This window comes from Triturus cristatus, chromosome 8 (assembly GCF_964204655.1).
Source record: "Triturus cristatus chromosome 8, aTriCri1.1, whole genome shotgun sequence".
NCBI lineage: Eukaryota > Metazoa > Chordata > Amphibia > Caudata > Salamandridae > Triturus > Triturus cristatus.
The window spans coordinates 239,238,714-239,263,366 of NC_140591.1; the positions used below are offsets into that span (position 1 = coordinate 239,238,714).

The 24,653-nt window shown below is 43.6% G+C and overlaps 1 protein-coding gene across 4 annotated transcripts in view; it reads left to right on the plus strand.

The window, feature by feature from the left end:
* Positions 1–24,653, plus strand: part of CNTN5 (contactin 5) — a 3,369,946-nt gene that overhangs the window by 2,495,747 nt on the left and 849,546 nt on the right. For all 4 annotated transcript variants that reach the window (XM_085621430.1, XM_085621433.1, XM_085621431.1 and 1 more), the window contains one exon: positions 21,348–21,551. In XM_085621430.1, the coding sequence (XP_085477556.1) occupies positions 21,348–21,551 (204 nt within the window). The remainder of the gene's footprint in view (positions 1–21,347; positions 21,552–24,653) is intronic.

Below are 24,653 nucleotides of genomic sequence, written 5' to 3' on the forward strand. Positions count from 1 at the left end.
ATGTTTGAAGAAATGGATAGCATGCAAAGATTCCTGGCGTCATACGGACAACTCAGTTGAAAATGGATTTCACCAAGTGCAAAACGTGATATTTTTGTGCTGATTAGCGAGAGAAAGAACATTTTTCATTACCATATTGCCATTGTAACATGCTTATTAGAAAACTTTGATCACAGCAAACCCTTGCCATTGCGATCCAAACATTCTAAGTCCATTACACGGTGAGAACTCCCTGTATTTCAGACACCGCTGTGCGCATGTGTTGTTGGGCGGCGTGTGGTATTTGTGCCACGGTCATGCGGTTTTGAATCTTTTCAAATTGGCAGCTCTGAGGGATCTATGCCCTAATTCACTGAGGCGCTGCCATTTCTTAGTATTGAACCTACAGTTGGTATCCTGGATAACTTTTTGCAACAATTCAGGTAATATAGTCTGGCTAACCTGCTACCATGGTGCCGGGTACCAATCTTCCACTCCTGAAAGTTTGGTTGCATTGATATTATTGACAATTAAACAAATATCCTCCTCCTTCATTACCACAAAATTAATTTTAAGAAAAACTGAAAACATAAAACTAAAACATAAGGACAAATTCTGGCTGCCAAATTGTTGAATTATTGAATCCCATGACGTCAAATTATTATAAAAATAACTTCACAATTTCTCGTCTCTTTTCTCAACACTCAGCCCTACCCTTTCTACCCCTTCAACTCCTTACCAACATGACTCCATCTTACTTTTGAACTTCCACTCACTCCTATCGGTTCCTTCTGCCATTTCTAAAAGCTCTGTCACTGGATCAACCTGTAGAACCTACGGTATACTCCGGCACAGTTTACCTCCTTTTTCCAAGCCTACCTTTCCAAATGCACTTCTGGTGTCTTCAGTATCACTATTTTCTGAAAAAGGACTTTTAAAGACAGGAACCATCAGTCTTGCATTTAAGGAGATGAACCCCCTCTGAAAATCCTACTTACATTTTGGGGATTTAAGGAAACCTTTTGATACATTTAAACACATTGTGTGCTCTAATTGAGCGATTCATTGATCCCAAGTCTTAGATTAACTTTGTGGATGTTGGTACAAAAAGATAACTTGAACTTTATGCGTCCACAAGACAGGAGCATAGGTGTTTAATGTCAAAAAAGAACAACGGGAAAAGCAGTGGACCAAAATAGCACAAAACCTTGCAGTTTTAAATTGTACTGGTTGGCCATTTTCTGAAATCCTGGTATAGCTACTGAGAGGCCCAAGCCTTAATACTGTGGTTTTTGACCTTGTATTCTAAACTGATGCAAATTTGAAGATATGCTCAGATTCAAATAGCAATATTAATCATTTGAAATCTGCCTACTTGTCAGAGCCCTCATTTGCAGAGAAGGAGAATGGACGAATGGGCTAGGGTTGCTTTTTGTTTTTTTAGTTTCTGTAAACAGCAGAACTAGCGCCCTCCAAGACTACCGACTTTGGGTAGGCTTGTTAATGAAGTAATTTACAGTCTTTAATGGGATTAGTATGTTGTTTAAAGTGAACCGTGATTAACTTTGTTTCATACCTTTCGTATGTGGCACTTTCTGTAAAGCTTTTACATTTTCAGAAAATGTTGAGGTTTTAATATATAGTATTTTTATCATTTTGTTTTTATTTTTTTTGTTATTGGCTGCATTTCTTATACTGGTTTGATTAACCACCCATAAAGATTGACGTCACTTGTACCGGTCACGTCTGAAACAGTGTAGAAGGGTGCGTCAGAGTCGTACGCACGCGCGTGAAGTGTGCGCACGCGTGCATGTCTATTTTAAGGAAAGAAAGTAAGTTAGGGGCCAGAGAGCGAGCGGAAACGGGGAAAGAATGGGATTCGGAGGTGATGAATCTTTCCAAATGTGCAGGCACACAGCGGAGCAGACTGAGGTCTGTCACACCATAAATTAATCAAGCAGGCAATGAAGAGATGAGTCAAGAGAGGAGGAAATCAGCTTTACAAGTCTCCAGTGTACCGGAGAAAGGAAATTATTGGACAAAAGAGAAGATGAAGACATTAAGATGATAAAAATGCCAGATGTATGCAAATTTATTTAGTAAAGGAAGAAACAAGGGCATTTAAGGGCCACAACTCTAAAAACACTGAATGTAATGAAAGATTAAGCGAGGGAGAGGGATTTGGTTGTAATTGCTTTTTCGACTTTGGCGGGGCAGAGGCAGGAGGATGTTACAGACTCCGATTTTCAAATAAAACCCCTGGAAGAATGGCTTTTAAAAATAAACTTTGCTCCATTTCCACTAACAGATTATCAAGACTGCCTTTAATCGCACCTAATTCTGGAGATAATCACTTTTAATATGATTATTAATAAGTGATACGTATTTGTGTGCTGTAACATACAAAAGTAACATCATGTTTGGTTCCTTACTTAAATTCACCTTGCATATTTGCTAGCTTGTCTATTTTCGATTCCATCTAAATATATTTAAAAAATAAGGCAAAAGAAACCTCAGGGAACAAAACAGAACATGTTTAACGCAGAGTCAAAGAAAACTCAAACAAAAATGAATGGTTTCCTTGCTTCTTTCGTTTGCTCCCATTCAGCTGTAAAAGACAATTACGGGTGCCTATTCTGACAAATCACCCCTGTACCTGGGTCTGTGTCTGATATATAGAGCAGCACCTACCAAAGGTGTTAAAATGCAGTTTCAGCAGGGAAAAAACACCACCAATGTTCCTTTTGAGCCAACTTCGGGCATTTTCCAGAACAGTCGGGACCATGATGCTTTCTAGAACTTTAGAACATCTGGAATGACTCTCAGTTGCCCTGAGATCCTCACACAGAAAAGTCAAACCCCACAATTCAAATGCCCAGAGACCAAGTTACCAACATGATGAATATTTACAATAATATTAGCCCGCCTATGTACCAGACTTCATGACTCGTAGTGTGTATCAGCACTGATAAATGGTGCCAATTATTACACATCTTACTGGTACTTATTTTCACGACTTCAAAAAGAGGAATGGCTACGGAAACCTCCTGGGATCTTACCCTGTGTGTTTTAGATTATACAAACATGTTTTCAAGAGATGCATTGGTCCATTTATGTATCCTTACTATCGGAATTAATAGTAACCTGCTGCTGTGCAATTGCGATAAGTTTCACCCTGTCTTGTTATCTTTGCAATCAAATTATCACCATACTCGCTGGCATGCTTGAGCGGGCTCTGGGGGAAGTTTTGTGAATATTTCCTAACATTGCTTGATCTGTAATTTTAGGAGGCGGATATACCCCATTGGTATATCTCCATGCCCTGGGATTGCCTCAGCAATCATATTTTAATTCTCTCAATCTATCCACTAAGTCCGCAAATTTGTCTTCATGCTTCTTCTTTAAATGTGTCAGTTCATTTAGCTGCCTGGTGTGAGTGTTGGCGGTGTCTGCCAAGGCAGAAATCTTGTGCGCAATTGCCATGTGGTTATGGTTCGTATTTAGATCTTGTAGGCTGATATTGATTGCCGTAATATTTGTTTGTTGCCATCAAGGATCAGTTGCTTCAGTTGAGAGATTTGCTGATGATTTAATTGGTGGTTGCATCTGTCACCGGTGTCACCACTATTCTAAGCATCAGTGGGACATCACCACTACTGCTTCTGAACTCCTAGCCTTGCCATATGTGAGATGCTGTCTCGGCGGGGTCAAATCACAGCTCTCAACCCACAGACTTCATGAGATGGGTCCATTCCTTGTCCCCAGCAGGCCGGAGATCAGCAGGGCAGCTCAGCAAAGCAGAGAAGCAATTTCTCAGAACAGTCAGTCAAGGCAAAGTGGCAATCCTTACAGAAGAGCAGTCTTTACTCCAGCAGAGTTCTTCCCAGGCTCACCTGTCCCACTGCACCCGATGTAAAGCTCAGAGGGTGGGCAGACATCTTCCCTCAAATCCTCAATTGGTCATGGGCCATGAAACCTATTAGGACAAAAGGCACATTAAAAATTGCATTCTCATTCGCAAACTAGTGCAAATTAGCCATACCAGCTTTGCCAATAGGAAGAGCATTTATGGCTCCATGTCTATCCATAGTGTGGATTGCTGTGATGGGTCTTAGCCTTCATTTTATGCATCTGTCTGGGAGGGGGGGGGGCGTCTGTTGTAATGGATGTTACACTTCCATTTTCTAAATCTTTCATACTATAAAACTGCATGTGTCTTAAAATCCACCCCTGGGCATATGCGCTCAAAGAAACAGAAGGCTAATCTTTTTCCTTCATAGTAATTGAATAATGTTTTTGTTATAAACATATCACCACATTTCTACAGAGCAGGGGTTTCTGCTTCATCATCGGCCCCTTCCTCTGTTGGCTTGTACAGGCCAATTTAAGGAATACAATATTACAGATGGGAATGCGTTTCTTCTTGGAGAAGATAAGTTCTACAAATTTTAGTTAGCACTTATTGTCTGCCATGCTAATTTTCTGCTGGAGTTTTGTCACTACACCTAGAGTTGTTGGCTTTTGCACAATGTGTTTACAACACCATCCTGTCTCCTTCAAATATATTTTATATTTTTATTTCAAGTGTCATCTTATGAAATTGCTTTAGGTAAAATATTATTCAGTACTCTAACTTTAGACAATTCCCTGGTGTATGATGGTGCTTAGCTTCATATTTAGAGACATATTGGGATTGACATTGATATGACACGTGGTTTTTGTAATGTCCACAATTTTGTAGTGGTGATCTTTTTATTTATCATTCTCAGTGTGTAGACAGAACATAGTGGGTAAGCAGCAATTATTGCCATTGAGTGAGGATTTGGTGGAGGCTAAACGCCGAGAGTTTTGCAGTGGTCACATGTATCACCAGAACCCCAAAATGGCAATATTGGACCATTCAACATGTTTCCTGTAATATATTGTTATGTTACATGTCTAGCCTACTTTGGGGTTGTTAGGTTGGAAAAGGCATTTTGTTTCAAGCAGGGAATATTTATCTCAAATAGTAAATGAATTACCAGACCTATTGTTTGGATGTCTGTGGAAAAAACAGAAAAGATTTATATTTAATGATATAATTAAGAGTGTAGAATTTTAGAAACACACCCTTTGCTTAATCACAATTTTTTTTTTATCTTAGAAGGGAGAGATTTTTAACGCTGTTCTCCACAGGATACGTCCATTAATAAAACGTTGGTTAAACAATAGAAAGCTATGCAGAGCAATCTGTGATTGTCATTATGTTGAGGAGACCCTAATTTCTCATCAACCTGTGAAATATATATGCATTACAGGGACCTATAAAATAGTTTCTACATGTCTTGATGACGGTTTTTACTAACACTACCTTCAGTTTAGTAGAACATCCAAACCGTGCAAAATATAATGACTTAAGAAAATGAGACATAGCCTTGTCTGATAGCAATAATTGCTCTGTCTGGTCCCCGTGGTCACTGTTGAAAAATTAGGCACCACTAATTGGATTGCTGCATCTTGTTAATGAGCTTCCTGAATGATTCCAATTAGTGGTTGTGGGTGAGGTATTAAAGTGAGGCCATTTCTCCAATAAAGATGTCCATCATTGCAAGATTTGTGAATGCCTTTAGGCACCCAATTCTACTTCTCTAGATGTTCTTAAGATGTTCTGCTCACGTTCTCAGGTGCAATTCTATAAGGTTTGTAAAATTGTCACTTTATTCTTTCAGAAGAAGGGTATTTACGCTTTTGACTTAAATGGTGCATAAGCCATGTAGTATTCTTTCTTATTGCAGAATTCTGCATTTCCTTACCCTGTTCAAATATTTATTTCAAATGTATTTTATTATAATGGAGAGAGGCTGGTCGGTTGGTACATATACTTTAATGGCAACAATGTGCTGTGCAAAATCTAATGAAGTTTATTTGAAAAAAGCAAGACTGTTAGAATATGAGTATCTAGTTGGCAGAAGTTTAGACCCTGCCCAAGTAGGGACCACAATCCTAGTCAGGGTAAGCTAGATACACACTCTAAATTAACTTGTGCTCACCCTCTGGTAGTGTGGCACAGAACAGGCAGGCTTAACTCAAAAGGCAATGTGTAAAGTATTTGTGCAACACACACACATAAGGTAACCCAATGAAAGCACCAGAAAAAGTCTTTACTCCCGAAAAGTTGTTCCCTGGTCCAGTACTGATTTGGAAGGGTTAGAGCCCCAGTACTTATACCCAAAGGTGCCTTTGAAGTGGGGGTGACTTCAAAACAGTTCCTTAAAGTGCACAGGTTCTCTTTCATCCCATCCCTGTCTTCCAGGCTGTGTGTGGGGGATGATCTGTCTTTTGTGTGAGGACAGGACACAGCCTATTCAGATATCAGCTACCTCTCCCCCTTCCTGCCCAGGAAGGCTATCAGAATGCAGATGAATGCAACTGTGTCCACTGTCACACCCTGCCTTTCTGAGTTTAGGGCTATCTAGAGGAAATGCACAAAGTGTAGCTGTCACCCAGCCCAGACATATATTGAAAACAGGCTGCTGGCGAGCAGAGCTAAGGTAAGAGCAGAGAAATGTCCACTTTCTAAAAGTGGCATTTCTAAAATAACAACATCAAATCCAACTTTACCACTAAGGAGGATTTATCATTACCATTCCAAAGATATGAAACATGATTTAGCTTCTCCTTCCTATACAGGGATTGCAGCTCAAAAGTGTTTTATGGAATTTCAACTGCTAGCCTATGAGAGGACTAGGCCTCACAGTAGTGCAAAGTGAATGTGGCTGTTTGTCACTACCAGGACAGGCAATACTTAAAAGTGCATGTCCTACTTTTACTTACATAGCACCTTGCCCTTAGGGCTACCTAGGGCCTACTTTTGGGGTGACCATATATGTAATAAAAATGGAGTTTAAGGATTAGCAAGTGGTTCTAAATGCCACGTCGAAGTGGCAGTAGAATGCACACACAGGTTCTGCAATGGCAGCCCTGAAACAGTTTTGAAAGTCTACTTTTGTGGGTGGCACAATAAGTGCTGCAGGCCCACTAGTAGCATTTAGATTCCAGGTGCTGGGTATATGGAATACTACATTACAAGGGAATTACATGTTACCAAAATAAGGCAATTGGGTATACACCAATGTCGCCATGTTTTAGGAGAGAAGCACATGCACTTTAGCACTGGTCAGCAGCGGTATAGTACTCAGAGTCCTAAGGCCAACAAAAAGATACAGCAAGAAGAAGAGGTAAGCAGGCAAACATTTGGGGGAAAACCACCCTAAAGATGACAGGTCTGACAGAGACTGTGAACAATTACTTTATATTAGTGTAGGTTTTGTGCTTCAGAGTAATGTTGTTGTTGGAAGTCCAGCCCTTCAGTATACTTTGTGCCTCATTATAAATTGGGAGGTAATCAGAATTAGGTCAGTAACAAAAGTTACCGTCTGAATCAGAACTACAACTACTGGTGAAAAACCACACTCCATACCCCATGTCCTTAACCACTAGATATTTCTCCAAGTAAATGTGGGTGAACCAATCAAGAAGAAAATGAAACAAAAGCAGAGAATTAGAGATTAAATCAGTAACATTGATTTTCAGAGTAAATCCACATTTCTCAGGGACCTTTCAGGTGGAGGTTAGAATATAACAGTATTCTCATACCTGAACATTACTGACACCTGTGATATTTGTATTTACATGTTTGGGAATAATGTACTGGGGTTACCGCACCATGGGGGATGAGGGCCTTAGTTGCATTACCAGTGAGCATGATTGCACAAGCAATCCCTGGTATAAAATCTTAATTTATAACCTACTCAATGCTAAAACAGGAATTGTCTAACACCTGTCCAGTGCAATAGATAATCAAATGTGACCTAAACAACCAATTCACGATTCCACACACTACTTCCCCTCCCCCCTCATATTAGATAGTAGTCGTCCTCTTGAACTGTTCCAGGAGTGAGAATTTACAGAGATAGAGAAAGTGTTCAAAGTGTAGACATGTGATGGGATGTTTAAGTAGAGATGTCTCTTAAGAGTCAATAAAATGGAGGGCTTCTGTTTAGCTTTCTGAAACCAAAAGTGAAATCATCAGAGCCTTAGACCATAACAGAGAGAGTTAAGGATGTGCCACATCTAAATCCTTTTCAGCAGTGCTTAATTTGAGCCAATGGTTGCAGGGGGCACCCACTGGCACCCCTTTCTGGGGACCGTCAGTGATTTTTCCTCAACTCACTTTGAGCCAAAGCAGGAGAGAAAGAAACACAATAGAGGGAAAGAATGGGCAAAACAAAGACTGAAAACCAGTGTCAAGGGGAGAAACTATAAACCTAGGCACATTCTGGCTGCTTGAGTTTTTACTTGGTAATATGGAGATACATTTATTTGCGAGGCCACTATAGTCTAAGTTACAGTAGTCCAGGCAGCCCATCACCAGGTCACCTGCCTTTCTGTGATCATTTTGGAGTCGTGGGAAGATTTCTGTCAGAAAGAGTGATTTGTAAAAAAAATAATTGTACGACCACATCATTAATTTGTGGAGTAAAGTTGAGATCCAAATTGAAGATTTTCCCAAATGTCTGACCAATAGAGAAAATGTTGAAAGCCAGCCATGTTCGTAGGCCAGTAGAAAGGAACCTCTCCTATAGTTAGGACTTAAGCCTTTATTGTCTTAAAATAGAGATAGCTTTCCTTCATGGTCAAACAGACATGATTTAGGCATCCTGGAAGGCTTGCACATTTCTCCATGTTAATTTCAAGATGGATGTGTATTTGTGTGCCATCTGCATACATTTGGAATTTTACTTGAGGTCTGTCTACTATTTGATCCAAGGAAAGAAGTTAGATAATGACGCATCGTGGTAGAGGAAGGAGCAATTTGGGACTCCACAGGTAGATCAGGCAGCAGAACCCATCTGTATTTCTTCACCCCGATCAAGAAGGAGTGAACATGTCCATTCCTGGGCCGTTCCTTAAACTGGAACCAATGCTTGATTCTGCTGAGACGGATGAAATTGTATTAGGGGGTTACAGGGTAAAGGAATGTTTGGCCATCTTGCTGGTATCTCTCAGGTATGAAAATGAGAGCTTCTCTTGTGTGTGCAAGCAGTGATTCTGTTTCCAATGCGGGTATGAATCCTGCAATCATTCAGTGCATTCAGCGTGAGCCTCGACTCCACATGCTCTGGCTATGATTTGGGTTTTTCTCTTTGCCAAGAGTTTATTGGAAATAGGAGATTTAAGATTATTCAATAACACCTTAGGGTCTGCTTACTATTTCTTGAGTGTGTGTGTGGGGGGGGGGGGGGAGGTGGATTACGTTTACACATTTCAAGGAATCAGAAACTGTGACATTTAGGAGATGGGCATTAATTGGGGTTGTGAGGCCACCTGCGAGAAATGTGATAACTTTTGTCATGAAACAGCTGCCAGTGTCCCTCAAAGAGCTTGGAAACTGTGGTTTTCTTAACCAGTTGCATCACTTCTTCAAACAAGGTGTAAAATAAGGAAAATGTGGAATGGAGAGATGGGAACCTCAGTGGTTCAGAAGGGATCATACCTAACACACATTAACAATTTAATAATGACTTGTTTTTCCCACATTTCTAAACAATAACAATTAAAAACAGGTTGTAGACACAGGTGCCACCATTACCCGATTTGCTCATATTAAATTGACTTACCACATAAGCATGAAAAGCTGAATTAGCCTTAATAGGATTTCAATTTGTGGCTTGCAGAATATCTCATGTGCAGTGGCTCACTTACAGGTACCTGAGCCATCCTGAAAACAATGCCTTACAACAAGCTTCAGAGTATAAATGAGCTGCCCTCTGCATTCATAAATTGAAACAAAGAGAGTGGGAAGTCACTCAAAGGGGAGCTACTGACAGTTCTAAATCCGATTTTCATTTTGGAATACTTCACATTTGAAGAAGGAAGTTAAATATTGTTTCAAAAGTATCCGATAAAACTTTTAACTATTCCAAGCTCACAAAGCAGATATTTAAAAAAGGCCTTTGTCAGGTTTTTTCTACTGAGAATAACGTGGTGTGTTGTGTACACATATTCGTCCCATGCTAGAACCTGTAACTTCATTAATTTGCTAATCTTAATACAAGTGCTGCATATGTGCTTACGTTGGTAAAATGTGTTTAATGTGGACATTTGGTACGGCAGATTGTTTTCGGACCTATTTTAATCATGCTTATATAGTATATACATACAGACGCACAGAGTGTAATGTGCCATTTATTACCAATGTTGAGTGTGTGGAAGGACAATGACTTGTGACGGGTGATGCCTTGAGTGGGTCATAAGGCCTACCCCCTCCCTAAAAAATGGTAATAAAGAGCATATTACTCGCTGCATATTTCACTAACGCTATACTCGTTTTGCATGTGAAGGAGTTATGGTTTAAATCGTTGTATTCACATGAGCAAGACAGTGGTACCACAGAATAGGAGCGACACAGCACTCTCTATGTGTCACTTATGCAAGGCCAGAGTAGGAGCGTCGCAGCGCTCTGCGTGTGAACATTTTAGGAAATCAAAATTAAGAACAATAAAACATCCTCAAACCCTACCCCCGCTCCCACCCTACCCCCGCTCCCACCCAACCCCCGCTCCCACCCTACCCCCGCTCCCACCCTTCCAGCACTCACTACTAAAATGTTGAGTGTGTCAGCAGTTGCGAGAAATACTCCCAGGATGTTTACCCGTCACCCGTTGTCGGGCGGGGGGGGGGTCCGCTTATCAGAGACTGCGTAGGTATGTAGGTATTTAGGACAAGTGGGTTCCCAGAATTCTGTAGACAGTAGTACAAGAACATGAGGTCTTAGAGGCGGCAAGGGAAGAAGTCAACCTCTCAATCCCCAAGATATATCTTAATCTGTGAAGCCACCCCTGATATGTGGTACCCCAATGGGTGAGGATGTTCTGAAGCGCTGCCCCCAATGCTAGCCCCAGTTGCCTTCCCTAACGAGATTGAAGTGGGTAAGTTAGTGCGTTGGACAGTCCCAGGATTGTGTTGGAGGGGAACAGAGGATCTGTGTGTCGAAGTGTAGGTCTTTGTCATCTAGAAGTTGAGTCCAGTAGGCTGTAAGGCGCAGGCAGTCGCACAACAGGTGGATGAGAGTGCTCGGGGAGCCACAGCCACACCAACTGTCTGGGCTTCGTTCCGGGTTGCCTCTGTGGAGGTGCACCGGGGTCAGGTACCAATAAGTAACTACCTTGGTGACAGTCTCTATACTAGTCGTGTTTCGGGCTGTGTGATGTGCCCTGTAGTAGACCTCCCCCCACTTCTTTGGGGATAGCACTCTCCCCCTTTCCCCTTCCCACCGTTTCTGACTGGGAGTGCTCTGCGGTTGAGGTCAGCTGGCGCAGAAAGGTATATAACTCAGAAATACGCTTTTTATCCATACTTTTAGATACCAGCCATTGCTCGTAGTGTATAAGCTGCCTACTCACTCCAGAGGAGTTACAAGGGTGTAGGAGCCAGTGTTTTAATTGGAGGTAGTGTAGTCCTTCGGTCCCAGGTAAGTTATATTGTTGGCATATTTGGGAAAATGGAATTATTCGATCTTTGTTGAAAAGATGGCCCACAGCGCTGCACTATGTCTGGCGCCAGGCCTTGAACGCTACTCGTTGCAATCCCAGAAAAAACTCCTCATTATCGAACAGGGGTGTCAGGGGAGTGGGAAATGTAGTGACCCCCCGTCTAGTTGCTCACATCAATGCAGAATTCTGAGGCCGAACCGAACGTGGACAGCTCTTCTAGGAAGGCCGGGAGGGATGTGCTGGTATTAACTAGGGAAGCTAAGACATCATCAGCATATAGGCTGATTGTGTGTTTTTATCCCCCGAAGAGGATTCCCATTATGCACAGGTTGCCCTTGATCCACTGGGCCAAGGGCTCCATGTAAAGGGCAAACAGCATGGGCAACAAGCGACATCCCTGCCTGGTTCCTCTGCTAATGGGAAGGGGCGATGAGGTGATGCCATTAACCCTGACTGTCTCCGTAGGTGAGCTGTAACCGCTCACTACTCAAGCTCGGAACCGGTCATCCAGTCCAAAGTGGGTTAGAATCTACTCTAGGTTATGCCGGTGCACTCGATCTTGTCTGCATCGATCCTGAGCAAGAGGGCCTCGACATCTGAATGATTCGACATATCAATCAGGTGCAGGATTCATTTTGTGTTGTCGCTGCTTTGCCTTTAATGAATAAACCCCGCCTGGTCGGGATCAACGATACCTGGCATCTGGAGGCCCGACCGTGCCGCAAGTATGTTCGTGAAGAGTTTGGTGTCAACATTTAGAAGCCATATTGGACGGTAAGAGCTGACCACAATGGCCGTCGTTATCATTGAGGGGGGGATGGAAATATGGCCTGAGTACGAACAGCTTGATGGGTATCCGTCAGGACTCTGGGATTTTAGGAGCTTCAGGCGGGAGATCGCCGAAATGACTGTGCTGGCTGAGGCTGGTTGCGTGTGCTCCTTGCAGATATGAAGCGATGCCCAGGCAGCTCCCGATCTTGTCCCAAGTAAAAATCCGCGTAAAAGTCCAGAAATTCTGCTGCTATGGATTTATTGACCACTACCTCCCCTCCCTCCTGTGTCCGCAGAGGGTGAAGCCCTGTTTTCTGCTGCTTGGTTCTCAGCCTATTTGCAAGTAACTATCCAAGTTTGTCTCCCCCCTATGTAAAAGGAATGTTTCGGAAAGGTAGCTGCTTATTCCACCCTGTATAAGTCAACTCCCGCAAGTTGAGTACGTGCTGCATGTAATTGGCACCACACTCTCAGGCCCCAGTTCGACTGTGAGTTTGTTCTAACTCTCTGACCTGATTGGTCAGTTGATCTCTCTCTTCTTTGCGGGCCTTATTATCAGCTGCTGGATAGCTATGAGCTCGCTCCTCACTACCGCTTTCAAAGCTTCCCAGAGCTTGGGGAAAGAGGTCTCTCGGGTATATTTGAAGCCTAGGTATTTTTGCATTGCTTTAGTAACTTGCAGTAAGACCGTGGGGCATTGGAGCAGAGTCACCTGAAGCCGCCAACACCTGGATGGTCTTTCCAGGGGGGGGGAGAATTCCTGTATAAGGGTGACTTCTCATGGTCCAATAAAGCCACTGGTACTATGTCTGAGGCCTTTGTGAGTGTATGTACGTCTCTGGTCCCCAACAAGTAATCTAGTCATGCATGTGTTTTGTATGCATGGGAACAGAATGTGTACTCAAGGATTTGTGGATGGGATTCCCTCCGGAGGTCCAGCAAACCAGTCTCTCTAAGCCAAGTGACACCTCCCTTGGACAAGGCACCCTCCTGACAATATCCATTTCCGGATCTGTCTTTATCCACGTCTAACACAAAGTTCATATCCCCCAGAGGAGTATCCTAAATGGCTGGAAGGCCATCTCTTTTGACACTGCTGAGCATAGGAATTGTTCTCGCCCTGTGAGAGCATATATGGAGACCAGCGCCAGAGAGTGGCCTCCGATAAATGCAGTGTGTGCGTGGAGTCTAACCTTTGATTCCACTACTTTGGGTCCCACCCTGCCCCTGAAGGTTTGGTGACCAGTGTAGCTACCCCCACTGTTTCTGTAGATGTGGAAGAAAAGAACTGATGAGGAAAGGCTTGAGAGCAGAGTCGATGCCAGTCCCTACTCAAGAAGTGGATCTCCTGAAGTAGGCAAATGTCTGCCGCTGAGTGTTCTAGATATGACAGTATTGCTTGCTGCTTAATTGGGGTGTTGAGGCCCTTCACATTCAGCTATAGGACCTTAACTAGTTGGGAGGACATATCGGATATTTAGAAGGACAATGTAGTGCTGTGTGCTTCCCTTGCGAAAGCCGACCTTCCTTCCACTCTCCCCCCAGACACCTGTGTGAGTGTATCCAAACCATCCCTTGTCGACAGCTAAGTCGAGTAGTGATCCCCAACAGAACCAAAAACATGCATCTATGTAAACATGAAAGAACAAGATCAAGTCCAGGACCAGCAGAACGTGTCCAGAAGTGCCCAGGTAATAATAGTATAAGGTGCATGTTGTGGCACTCCATCCCTGTCCACCCTCGTCCCTGCGACGCCAGCCACTCAGTGGGCAGGTAGTATTGTGGCCAGCGAGATCATATACTGTCATTTTTCTGCTAGTCTCCAGCCAGTGACTCCAGGACCGCTTACTGCTCTAGTGAAATTGTGGACGTGTTAGGTTTCACATTCCCAGAACCTGGATGACGCTTCTGCCATCGAGGGTGCCTCTAGGTCCTGCTCGTGACCACCGGCAGGGGAGCCTCCTATTCCAAGGTTTCGGAAGGTCTCTGCCAGTGCGCGCAGTTGGTGCAGATTGCCCTTAAGGCAGTAAATGAGGCAGAAAGGGTGGCCCCATGAGTAGGTGATCTCCAGGTTTTGCAGATGGGTAGTCACAGGGCAGCATTCTCGTCCTTTCTGAAGAGTGATCATAGCCAGGTCCTGATAGAGCATCAACATGTGCCCCTGGAACGAAAGTGGATGCTTCTCACGGGCCTTCCGCAAGATATTTTCTTGTATTTGGAAATCATGGAGACAAGCCAGAATGTCCATGGGAGGGGCTGATGCCTACCTCAGCAGACCAACACTATGCACACGATCAATTCTTAGCTCGAGGTCTGGGGAGGCTTCCGGGATGAACAGAGAAAGGTCCCTTAGAAAGAAAGCCAGATCAGTACCCTCCACGGAGGACAGCACACTCTTAATATGAATGTTATTGCATCTAGAGCAATTCTCCAAGTCCTCCGCATGGGCCTAGAGGTCGTTCTGTTGTTCCTGCAAGCGAATCACCTCCTCCTGCAGATGTTCCACTCCCTCTTCGCAAGTGAGTCTCTGGTCTTCCATCCCTGAAACCCTCTCCCTTATAGAGTCCACATCATGCCGGATCTCCTTGATGTCACTGGAGAGTTCGCCTCTGAGGGCCTGTAGGTCTGCACGCAGGGTGGAGAACAATGCCTCCAGGAAGGAGAGGGTGACCCCTTCGCTTTCTGTGATTGGCTTGTGCTTGGTGTTGTCTGCCGAACCCCAGGCGAAGCACCAGGAGGCCTGGTCAATGTGGAGTTGTTATAAACAAAAATATTTAACGAAAGGAGAAACATTTAAAACCATGTGATTAAACAGAGCCTGCTGGTATTCATCTATAGGGTCATCCAAACCTGCAGTGTATACTACAATAATCACCGTGTTCAGTATGCAGTAATGTGGAATTTAATCTTTGAACTGCAGTTATAAATGGCTTAATATACATTTATGAAGACAGTTGCTACAAATAACTTTGGGTCAGAATTGCTGTATGCGGGCCACACTTCTTTTCAGTGGGATTAATATTAATGTTGTTCTAATTGAATAACCGTTCAGCCGTTCTCTAGCGCCTAGTCCTGTTTAGCTCAATGAAATCCCGTGAAAGTTACATTTGATTACATTCTATTGCCACGAATGGCCGCGTGAAGAGTGACAAGGATCTTTTGAGATACCTGACAAGAGTGACAGACAATTTATGCGGCTTTTGCAGCCTATTGATCCGCACATCACACTGTCAGATAAATGATGCTGTCATAATCCAGATGGACACTCATTCGAGCGGGTGTTATTGTGTCTGTGTCTGCTTCCAAGAGATAGGTTTTGATTCATGAAATCAGGTTAGAGAGATCTCCTTAGCTTGAAGGCAGAGTCAATTGAACAGTTTACTGGTAATGGCATATGACACAAATGCTTTCATCCTTGTCGTGGCATTTCTTTAAACCGAGGTGTTTTCAGACGCTTCCCAACCTTCTGTATTTCAAACAGTATAATGTGCAATATTTCACTTCCAAAAGGACACGGCGATGCAGTGACGAGTTTCCAAGGGAGAGCGTGCACATAGCTATCCAATGCAAAGATGTAAAGTTATTAGTACCTGTATATTGGCAACTATTTTACAACGTGAAGAATGTAAAGATAAAAACTCAGCTGAGTAACAGTCTTCTAAAGAGTCTAAGATAAGAATGATACGCATACTTGAGGCCACAATCCTGTCACAATATCGCAGTTTTGGAGGTATGCAATTTACATGCAAAATTTGGGGCCCAATTGTGACTGAGTCGCACAATTTTTTTTTTGCACTCTGAAACTTGGGTGGGTATATAGCAACCTGTATGAGAGCTACAATCGTAAATAGATTTATTCATAGTTAAAACTGCACCTGCAAATTCTAATTTTCCCAGTGAATGAATCTCCTCACAGTGTCTAGTTGTTGGCATTTCATGGTGGGGACATCTATGACACTTGTATAAAAAATGTGCCAGTAGGTATTTGCACCTACTTTTAATTTAGCGATTATGTACAAGCAACAAAAATTGCATTTGCTTGCATCGTGTGCTGGCTGTTAACACCAACTTAGTGCTGAAGGTAACAAGTGTAAAATTGGAATAATAATGTGTATAAACTTGCTTCATTTTTGTATACTAATCTTACGGATCAGTAAATGAAGTGTAAAGACACTGTGAACATTTTGCCCAAATGTAATGTTAATGTTCAATAATTAACATAACATTTTGTTTGGAACTAGTCTGCAATGCTGGTTAACTTGATCCTTCTGAAATGTGATTGAGGAAACGCTTGGGCACAAGAAATCCTAAATTAGCCCATTTCTCATTGCTGCCAGTGCTAACACAAATGCCACCTGTGCTGCTTACAGGGTGATTCTGTGAACTAATTAGTAGTAACCACCCTCATACATAGTCACACTTTTGAAATCTTAATGTCAGAAATTGGGTCTCTAGTTGGCAGAGGTATGCACCCTGTCCAAGTAGGGACCACAATCCTAGTCAGGGTAAGTCAGACACACACAATAAAATAACCTGGGCTCACACTCTGGTAGCTTGGCACTGAGCAATCAGGCTAAGCATGTGTGCAACACTTCAAACACAAACCCAGTTAAAAAAAACACCACCAAAAGACTCCACACCAGTTTAGGAAAATAGATTAGGAGTTTATAAATAAACCAAGACCAAAATGACCAAAATCCAATAAGTAGAGGTCGAGATAGTATTTTTTTTTAATTAAGTGCAAAAATAATGCTTAGAAGTAAATAGTGCTTAAAATGTTAATTGGTCGCTCTATTCCCGAACAAAGTCAAGAGTTGCGGCCACCCATGATGGAGCTCAGGCTTGCCACAGGACCCTGGCAGGTCCCGCTGAGCAAAAGTACCTTAATCCTTGTTGCAACACAAGGTGCGTTGATGATCCATAAGCAGTTGGGGTGTTGCGCCAGTTTTCTCATGGCAACTGCAGCGATGCTTTGGGTCCCTTGCTCACTTTGGCACTGGATTCAAGCTAGCCTGGCTGATGAGGACTGTTAGCCCGAAACTGGTCCTAGGAAGCTTGTTTCCGGTCCAGGGAAGACATGGTTTGGCAATTCGGGCTGGACTGTTCCCATGAGACACAGGCTCAAGAATGATTTGCATATAGCTGTGTGTCAACTGGGGTGGTGAAGTGAGTTAAAGAACGATGAGGGATTCAAACCAGATCTGTGACTGGGGGTGAGTGTCTGAAAAGTTTCAGCGCTCCGTCCATCATCTCCTTGTGTTGGCTTTGCTCACCCTAAATTGACAGGGTATGCCCAGACGTGAGCCCCTTGCTCACTTTGCCACTGGATTCAAGCTAGCCGTGCTGATGAGGGTTATTATCCTGAAACCGGTCCCAGGATGCTTGTTTCCGGTCCCGGGAAGACATGGTTTGGCAGTTTGTGCTGGACTGTTCCCATGAGACACAGGGTCCAGACTGATTTGCATATATCTGTGTGTGAACTGGGGTGGCAGAGTGAGCTAAAGAACGATGTTGGATTCAACCCAGATCTGTAACTGGGGATGAGTGTCTGAAAAGTTTCAGCTCTCCGTCCATCATCTCCTTGTGGTTTCTCTGTTGAGCGAAGCACCAGTTCTGAGTGTAGCAGTTCCAATGGCAATGAGCTGGCTTAATACACTCTGCAGGGGCGCCTCATTGATCTTCTGCATGTAGTGACAGCAATACATTTGTTCCAAAGTGCTGGTTCCGGATGCGATGCAGTGGTTTCAAGTGCGATGCATCGGTTCTGCTTCCCGCAGATAAGCGAATGTCAGCAATCAACATCCCTTTCTGGGTATGCAGTTCACATCTTCATTTTAGGATTTTATAGGCCCTGGGCTTCCCAAAATGGAACCCAAAGCCTCCATATTATGTATTTTCACAGGCACACATACATGCAATATTTAGCTCACAAGAACATGTGTGCACTTCATAGTGCAGCATTCCTCTCATGTAGGCCAAGCGAGTTGCGAACACAGATGTAGAACTGGATGGTAGACTCCGACTTTATGACACGGAAAACAGCCTGGCCATTGAACTGTTCACCAATACACTGCCGTCACCGTGCTCGTATTCCGGAACTCTGGGTTAGGGCAGTGGCCCAACCCATTCTGAGGGAAGCGCTTTTGGTGCCCCTTCTGGTCTACATTCGACCACAGTCCATCAAGGAAGGCCTAGATCATAGCACCCACGCATGATCCGTGCATGTTGCATGACCAATTCGTAACCAGGATTCCAGATCCACATAAGCTGGGGCACTCAGCGGTGGGGTGGACATCTGTTAAAATGCAGGAGACTTGCCCGTCTCAACACACAATTACAGATTTACAGTAAATTTGTATTGTGAATTTGTATAACTACACAATGTGGATCATGGGCGTAATTTGGGGGATTCTGCACAACAGGCATAACACAAAATAACACCAGCATAATTGAAATTTTTACCAGACCTAGTATGTATTATACTTGGTATATAGGCACAGAATAATTATAAACATTTCCAATGCAGATTTGATGTGTATATATATTAAACGATAATGTGATAAGACACACTGTTGTTGAAGCGGAAACTCAGCGCACATTTTGAAAGTTTTGATCCTGACCTGTGACTGGAAAAATCTGTCTAGTGTTTAATAACTGTGTATTTGGTAACTAGGGGGCACTTTTGTGTCCAGACAGCCACGTAGCATCCAGCCAAGGGTGGCCCTGTGGGAAAGTTCACTTGTCTGTCCCAGGTGCATTCCTCTCCCACTACCTGCCCCATCACCAGGCAGATGGTGGCCCGAATCCTTGCAGATTTCTTCTCAGGGGGCCACCCTGGCTGCTCTTTCACACTGTCTGTCATGGAGCAAGGGAGATGTGGCAAGTGAAGTTTGCTCCAGCTTTGATGGGGTGAGACTGGGGGTGGGACTGAGGCTCATAGTTGAATTAAGCCTGCTGAATATTCAAGGTCATGCAGGTAATGGCCGTTTGCAACAGCAACTTTCAGAAATATTTGCAATATTTTTGACTATGTGCTTTGGGTGGTTGATACAATGTGCAGGGGCCTTTTGGAAAGCATACCTCATCTACTGGCTTTGTTGGTGTCCAAAACTGTGCTGTGGAAAAAGGTTTTGTCTTTATTGACGTTTGCAGTACTTAATTTGTATAGAAGAAAATAAGTGCCAGGGCCCTTGTCAGGAGGCCACTGCAGTTTGCACCAGACATTGACACTGTACTTGCACCACTACTAACCATCCCACTGTTACACAACTACTAACCATCCCACTGTTACACAACTACTAACCATGCCACTGCTACAAGTTGACAATTCATACTGCTCGAGGCCGCCAAAGCTTTAAGAATGACTTGGGTGGCAGGTATTAGTTGTTTTTAATGTTTATTGAATTAAAAAACAACAGTTTTTCTCCTAATTAAATTACACAAACGGCGCCACCATGTGGCAGCTTTCATAAGTGAAGGTTCTAACAATTAACTGCCGGTTTTTGCAATTAAGTTTCAGTACCCAGCCCCGGAAACCACCAGCTAAAATGAAGCACTGGACATATGGTTTCAATAGCGGCGGTTGTTGTTGGTTATGAATGCTAGTGTGACAAATGCAAAAACAACAGTTGAAGGACAGAATGCAGAACAATGTCATACATTCACCCCAGTACAGAGATCTGGGCCTAAATCCATCGTTTTTTTGCTCACCATGCCATTCCAGTTTGAACCCAGCCATATGCAAATCAGTCTTGACCCTATGCCTCATGGGAACAGTCCAGCACGAACTGCCAAGCCAGGTCCTCCCTGGACTGGAAACAAGCATCCTAGGACGGGTTTCGGGGTTTCACCCCTCTTCAGCCAGGATAGCTTGTTTCCAGTGGCATGGAGAGCACAGGACTCACGTCAGGGCATACCCGTCCCACTCAGGGTGACAAATGCTAGTGTGTACAGCTGAGAGTCTGTCAGTGGACCCTTCATGTAGGGCGCCTTTGGCATCTGGTACCTATAGTTTCAATTTGGAGATTATAAGAATGGGGTTGAATATCCAAGCATGCAAAATCCTGTTAGCAATGTGAGACACTTGCTGCTGTTTTTTGACAGCAAATGAAATGCACCAATGTTTGTTTTTGTGCAGACTGCAGAGTCTTAAAGCATTTTTGCTTGACATGCTTCGAACAACATGTGAGATTTCTTTAATTTACAAGATGTTTTGTTGCTAGTTAAACATGCCTTCTTATGATGACTTTGCCGAGCGTGGCGCTTGGAGCCAGTCCGACCCATAACCCTGCTCTCCTTATATGGAAGTGTCACCACACACTGGATGTGTGCTGTAGACTTCAGCAGACATGCAATCCGTTCGCTTTTGAGAAATTAAAACATTTCACCTCATTATTGCCTGCTTCAAGACGTTTTTGATGCAAAGACCTGTCTGACTACCTTAGTAAATCGAGCTTTGTGTCAACAACTATGGATGTTTGCACGATAATGCTCCATTAACCAAAGTGATGCAAAGCAGCACAGAAGACTTTTGTGCTGAGAAAAGGCACAGTTGCAGCACAATATAGCTTGTGCCACTGGATAGTAACTACCAATGTGTTGATTTTCTCCACTCTGTGTGACTTTGTGTCAGCTCATGTTTGTAGTAAATCTCGACCTTTGTGTGTTCTGTAGGGGGCACTAGAAAGAGCACCTTTTTTCTGTGCACCCTCCAAGATGGCTGAAGCCAGACACTGCGTCCACTCTAATCCCCTTTTTATGGGACCCTCTGCAGCCTTTCTCATGGGCCCTCGTGGCGTTACCGGAGAAGTGCAACTGTACTCATTTTCTGTAGTATCAAGTCAATGCACCTAATATATATGTGTCAATATTTGAAAATAAGAAAAGTAACATGCATATCTCCTATGGTGGCGGCCGAAGAAAGTGTTTTCCTCGTGCATACTGAAAGGAGTTACGCAGTTGCATTAGGTCATTGGGAGTGTATGGGGACCTTATGGGACACTGATATTTGCATTGAGAAATCTGAATGTTTACTCATGGAATTCATTCTTCTTTTGGTTTCAGAGATCACCTACAGCTGGGTGTTTAACCAGTTCCCTTCCTTTGTGGCGGAAGATAGCCGGCGCTTCATTTCCCAGGAGACGGGCAATCTTTACATCTCCAAGGCACAGGCATCCGATGTCGGCAGCTACATCTGTCTGGTGAAAAACACGATGACTAACACGCGAGTCATGAGCCCTCCGACCCCGTTAACTCTCGGCAAACAGGGTGAGTGTAACACGATGAAGCCGCGCTTGAGTGCTGCCCACTTACTCTCAGTCTGAAAGTTTTCATCAAAGAAATAAATGACGGTGGAGGCCTTTCTCTTTGTCACACGATTTGTTTAATACATTTCCACCCGTTTTATATAGCGCAAGGGCATCAGAGCGCTTTAAAAGAGCACCAGATAACAGTACACATTTTTAGGCAACCAGTGACAGTGATTTCCCAGTATCACAGGATTTGCAGCCATGGCTAAGGAGAACACAATATTATGTAACTATTATGCTGGCCTTTCACTTTTCAGGTACCTACATATAAAATAATTCATGCAACCTTTAATGCAAAATAAATTCGAGCTAAACTAGTTAAGGGGAAATGCACTCTTTTACATTATGAAACCTCAGTTGGTTAATGTGTTCTCTGCAAGTGTCTGTGTGTGTGTGTCTCACCAGCAAGTCACAGCATTGAATCGTGGTTGACACAGTGGGTATAGTGACTTGTGTATTTATATTTCTACGTGGTCCCAGCCTGTGACAAAAGCACTATGAATATGTGAGCCATTATTTTAAGATTTGTATTCTATACAGTATAAGATAGGCTTCAGCAAAACATGAAAAAAAGAGTTTGTGTCGAAAGATAAACAATTGTTTTAAAAATATATAGTTTAGTAATACATAAAATGTCCTGTTTTAAATGTTTATTTTTGTGGATTTCAATTCGATGTTCTCACTGCTTTCCTAACCATTACAACTCTATGCTTATTAGTGTTTATTTAAATCCCTTATCCCAAAAATAAACCAAGACTCAGTTTTCCAGTGATTAAAAAACATTATTTCTTGCAGTGATTGTTATAAAACACATATTTAATTTAAAGGAGAAGTAATGCAGGTATGCAGTGTCTTCCCATTGGCAGTATGTCCTGCGAAGTTATGTTACCCTATTTTAAGCATTGAAAGTCTGTGTATTGCACTCCCACTCACGTCTCATTACCCTCTCTTACATCTCATCATCTCTCACACACTCACTCTGTCAGCACTCTATCTTTTTTACAGAACTATTAATGGATTTAAAAAGCAAGAGTGCTAAATTCAAATGCTTTAACAAACACATTCATGGACACAGTTGGAGGTCACTCACCTACTCTTTGGTGAATGATATGACATTACACGATGCAGGAATTCAAGGAGCCGCACTCGGCGGGATCCAATCCTTCCTCTCTGGCCGAACCCAGAGAATCCGACTCTCCCCCCCTTCCTCTCCGAACCAACGGAAATCAACTGCGGAGTACCCCAGGGATCTTCACTCAGCCCCATGCTCTTCAACATCTACATGGCCCCCCTCGCCCCCATCGTCAGACAGCATGGGCTCAGCATCGTATCCTACGCCGATGACACCCAGCTCATCCTCTCGCTCACGAAGAATCCCGAAGACACCAGACTCTGTTTCCAGGAAGGCATGAAGAACGTGGCAGCCTGGATGAAGGACAGCTGCCTGAAGCTAAACTCAGAGAAGACCGAGGTCCTCATCCTCGGTCCCTGCACCTCCGCCTGGGACAACACCTGGTGGCCCTCTGCCCTCGGGAGCCCACCCACCCCTACAGACCACGCTATGAACCTCGGCATCATTCCCAACTTCTCCTTCACCACGGACCGCCAGATCAACGCAGTCGCCTCCACCAGCTTCAACTGCCTTCGCATCCTGCGTAAGACTTTCAAGTGGATCCCCCCTGACTGCAGAAGGACCGTCACCCACGCACTCATCACCAGCAGGCTAGACAACGGCAACGCCCTCTACGCCGGAATCAACAAAACCCTTCTGCTTAGACTGCAGACCATCCAGAATGCCGCAGCCAGACTCGTCCCCAGGACACCGTGCCGTGAGCACATGACCCAACACCTACGAGGCCTCCACTGGCTCCCCGTCGAGAAGAGGGTCACCTTCAAACTCCTCACCCACGCCTACAAATCCCTACACAACATCAGATCCAAATACCTCAACAAGAGATTATCCTTCCACGTACCCAAGAGGAACCTCCGCTCCGCCGACCTCGCCATGGCAGAGGCCCCCGCATCCGCAGATACAGAACCGGCGGGAGAGCTTTCTCCTACATCGCAGCCAAGATGTGGAACGAGCTCCCTGTGAACATCAGACACACCCGACCCTCTACACGTACACGAAAGACCTCAAGACCTGGCTCTTCAACTGATTTCGTAGCCGCCTACCCCCCTCACCCCCCAGTGCCTTGAGACCCTAACGGGTGAGTAGCGCACTAAACAAGCCTTCTGATTGATTGATTGATTGATTGATTACAGGGGTGCTCAACTCTACCAACAGCACAGTACCTTGTAAAATTTTGTAGCTCTGAAACTTGCTGCTTCAAGCATGCTCAACACCACTCTTCTGCACTCTGCCTGACTACATTAAGAAGGGTGCTGCTGTTGTGTGGACATTCATAGCTGACAAGTGTCACCCTGGCAAATACCTCACTTTGTCAGTCCTGATGTTTTAACAGACATATTATTGTATTCTGGGACTTTATATTTTGCCGTTAACAATGTAGCTATGGGCTCAAAACCCCAAGCAGAAAGCTGCAGTTGGGAAAAAAGCCAGGATTAGCTCAAAATGTCCCACATAACAACGAGACACCTTGCATCTATGAATTGTGTTGATATGTGGAAGTTCTTGTATCATGTTTTCACCACTATCCCATGTGCATCATGGCAGCACTCTTTTCATAATTACTTGCCACAACACCTTGCATTGAATGTTTGAAGCCAGGAGTGTTTGACAGTTGACCTGCTATTCTAACTTGTGAGGAAAGGGGGATGATGTATGAAAGGGTTTACCCATTATGTGTCTGTGGGTAAATGTGACAGTACATATTGGCCAACATTATTTTGACCCAGGAGCTTCACCAATCAGTTGAATAATTAAACACTGCCAAAAGATCAAATATGATTTTAACATTCCCAGATTCTCTACTGTATATAAAATAATGTAATAATACCCAAGTCCTTTACCTTTAATCCAGCACACACAACCAGAGGACACAAATGGCAGAAGAAACAATACAGAATAATCTGAGACCAGTTTTTCCTGCTGCTGCCT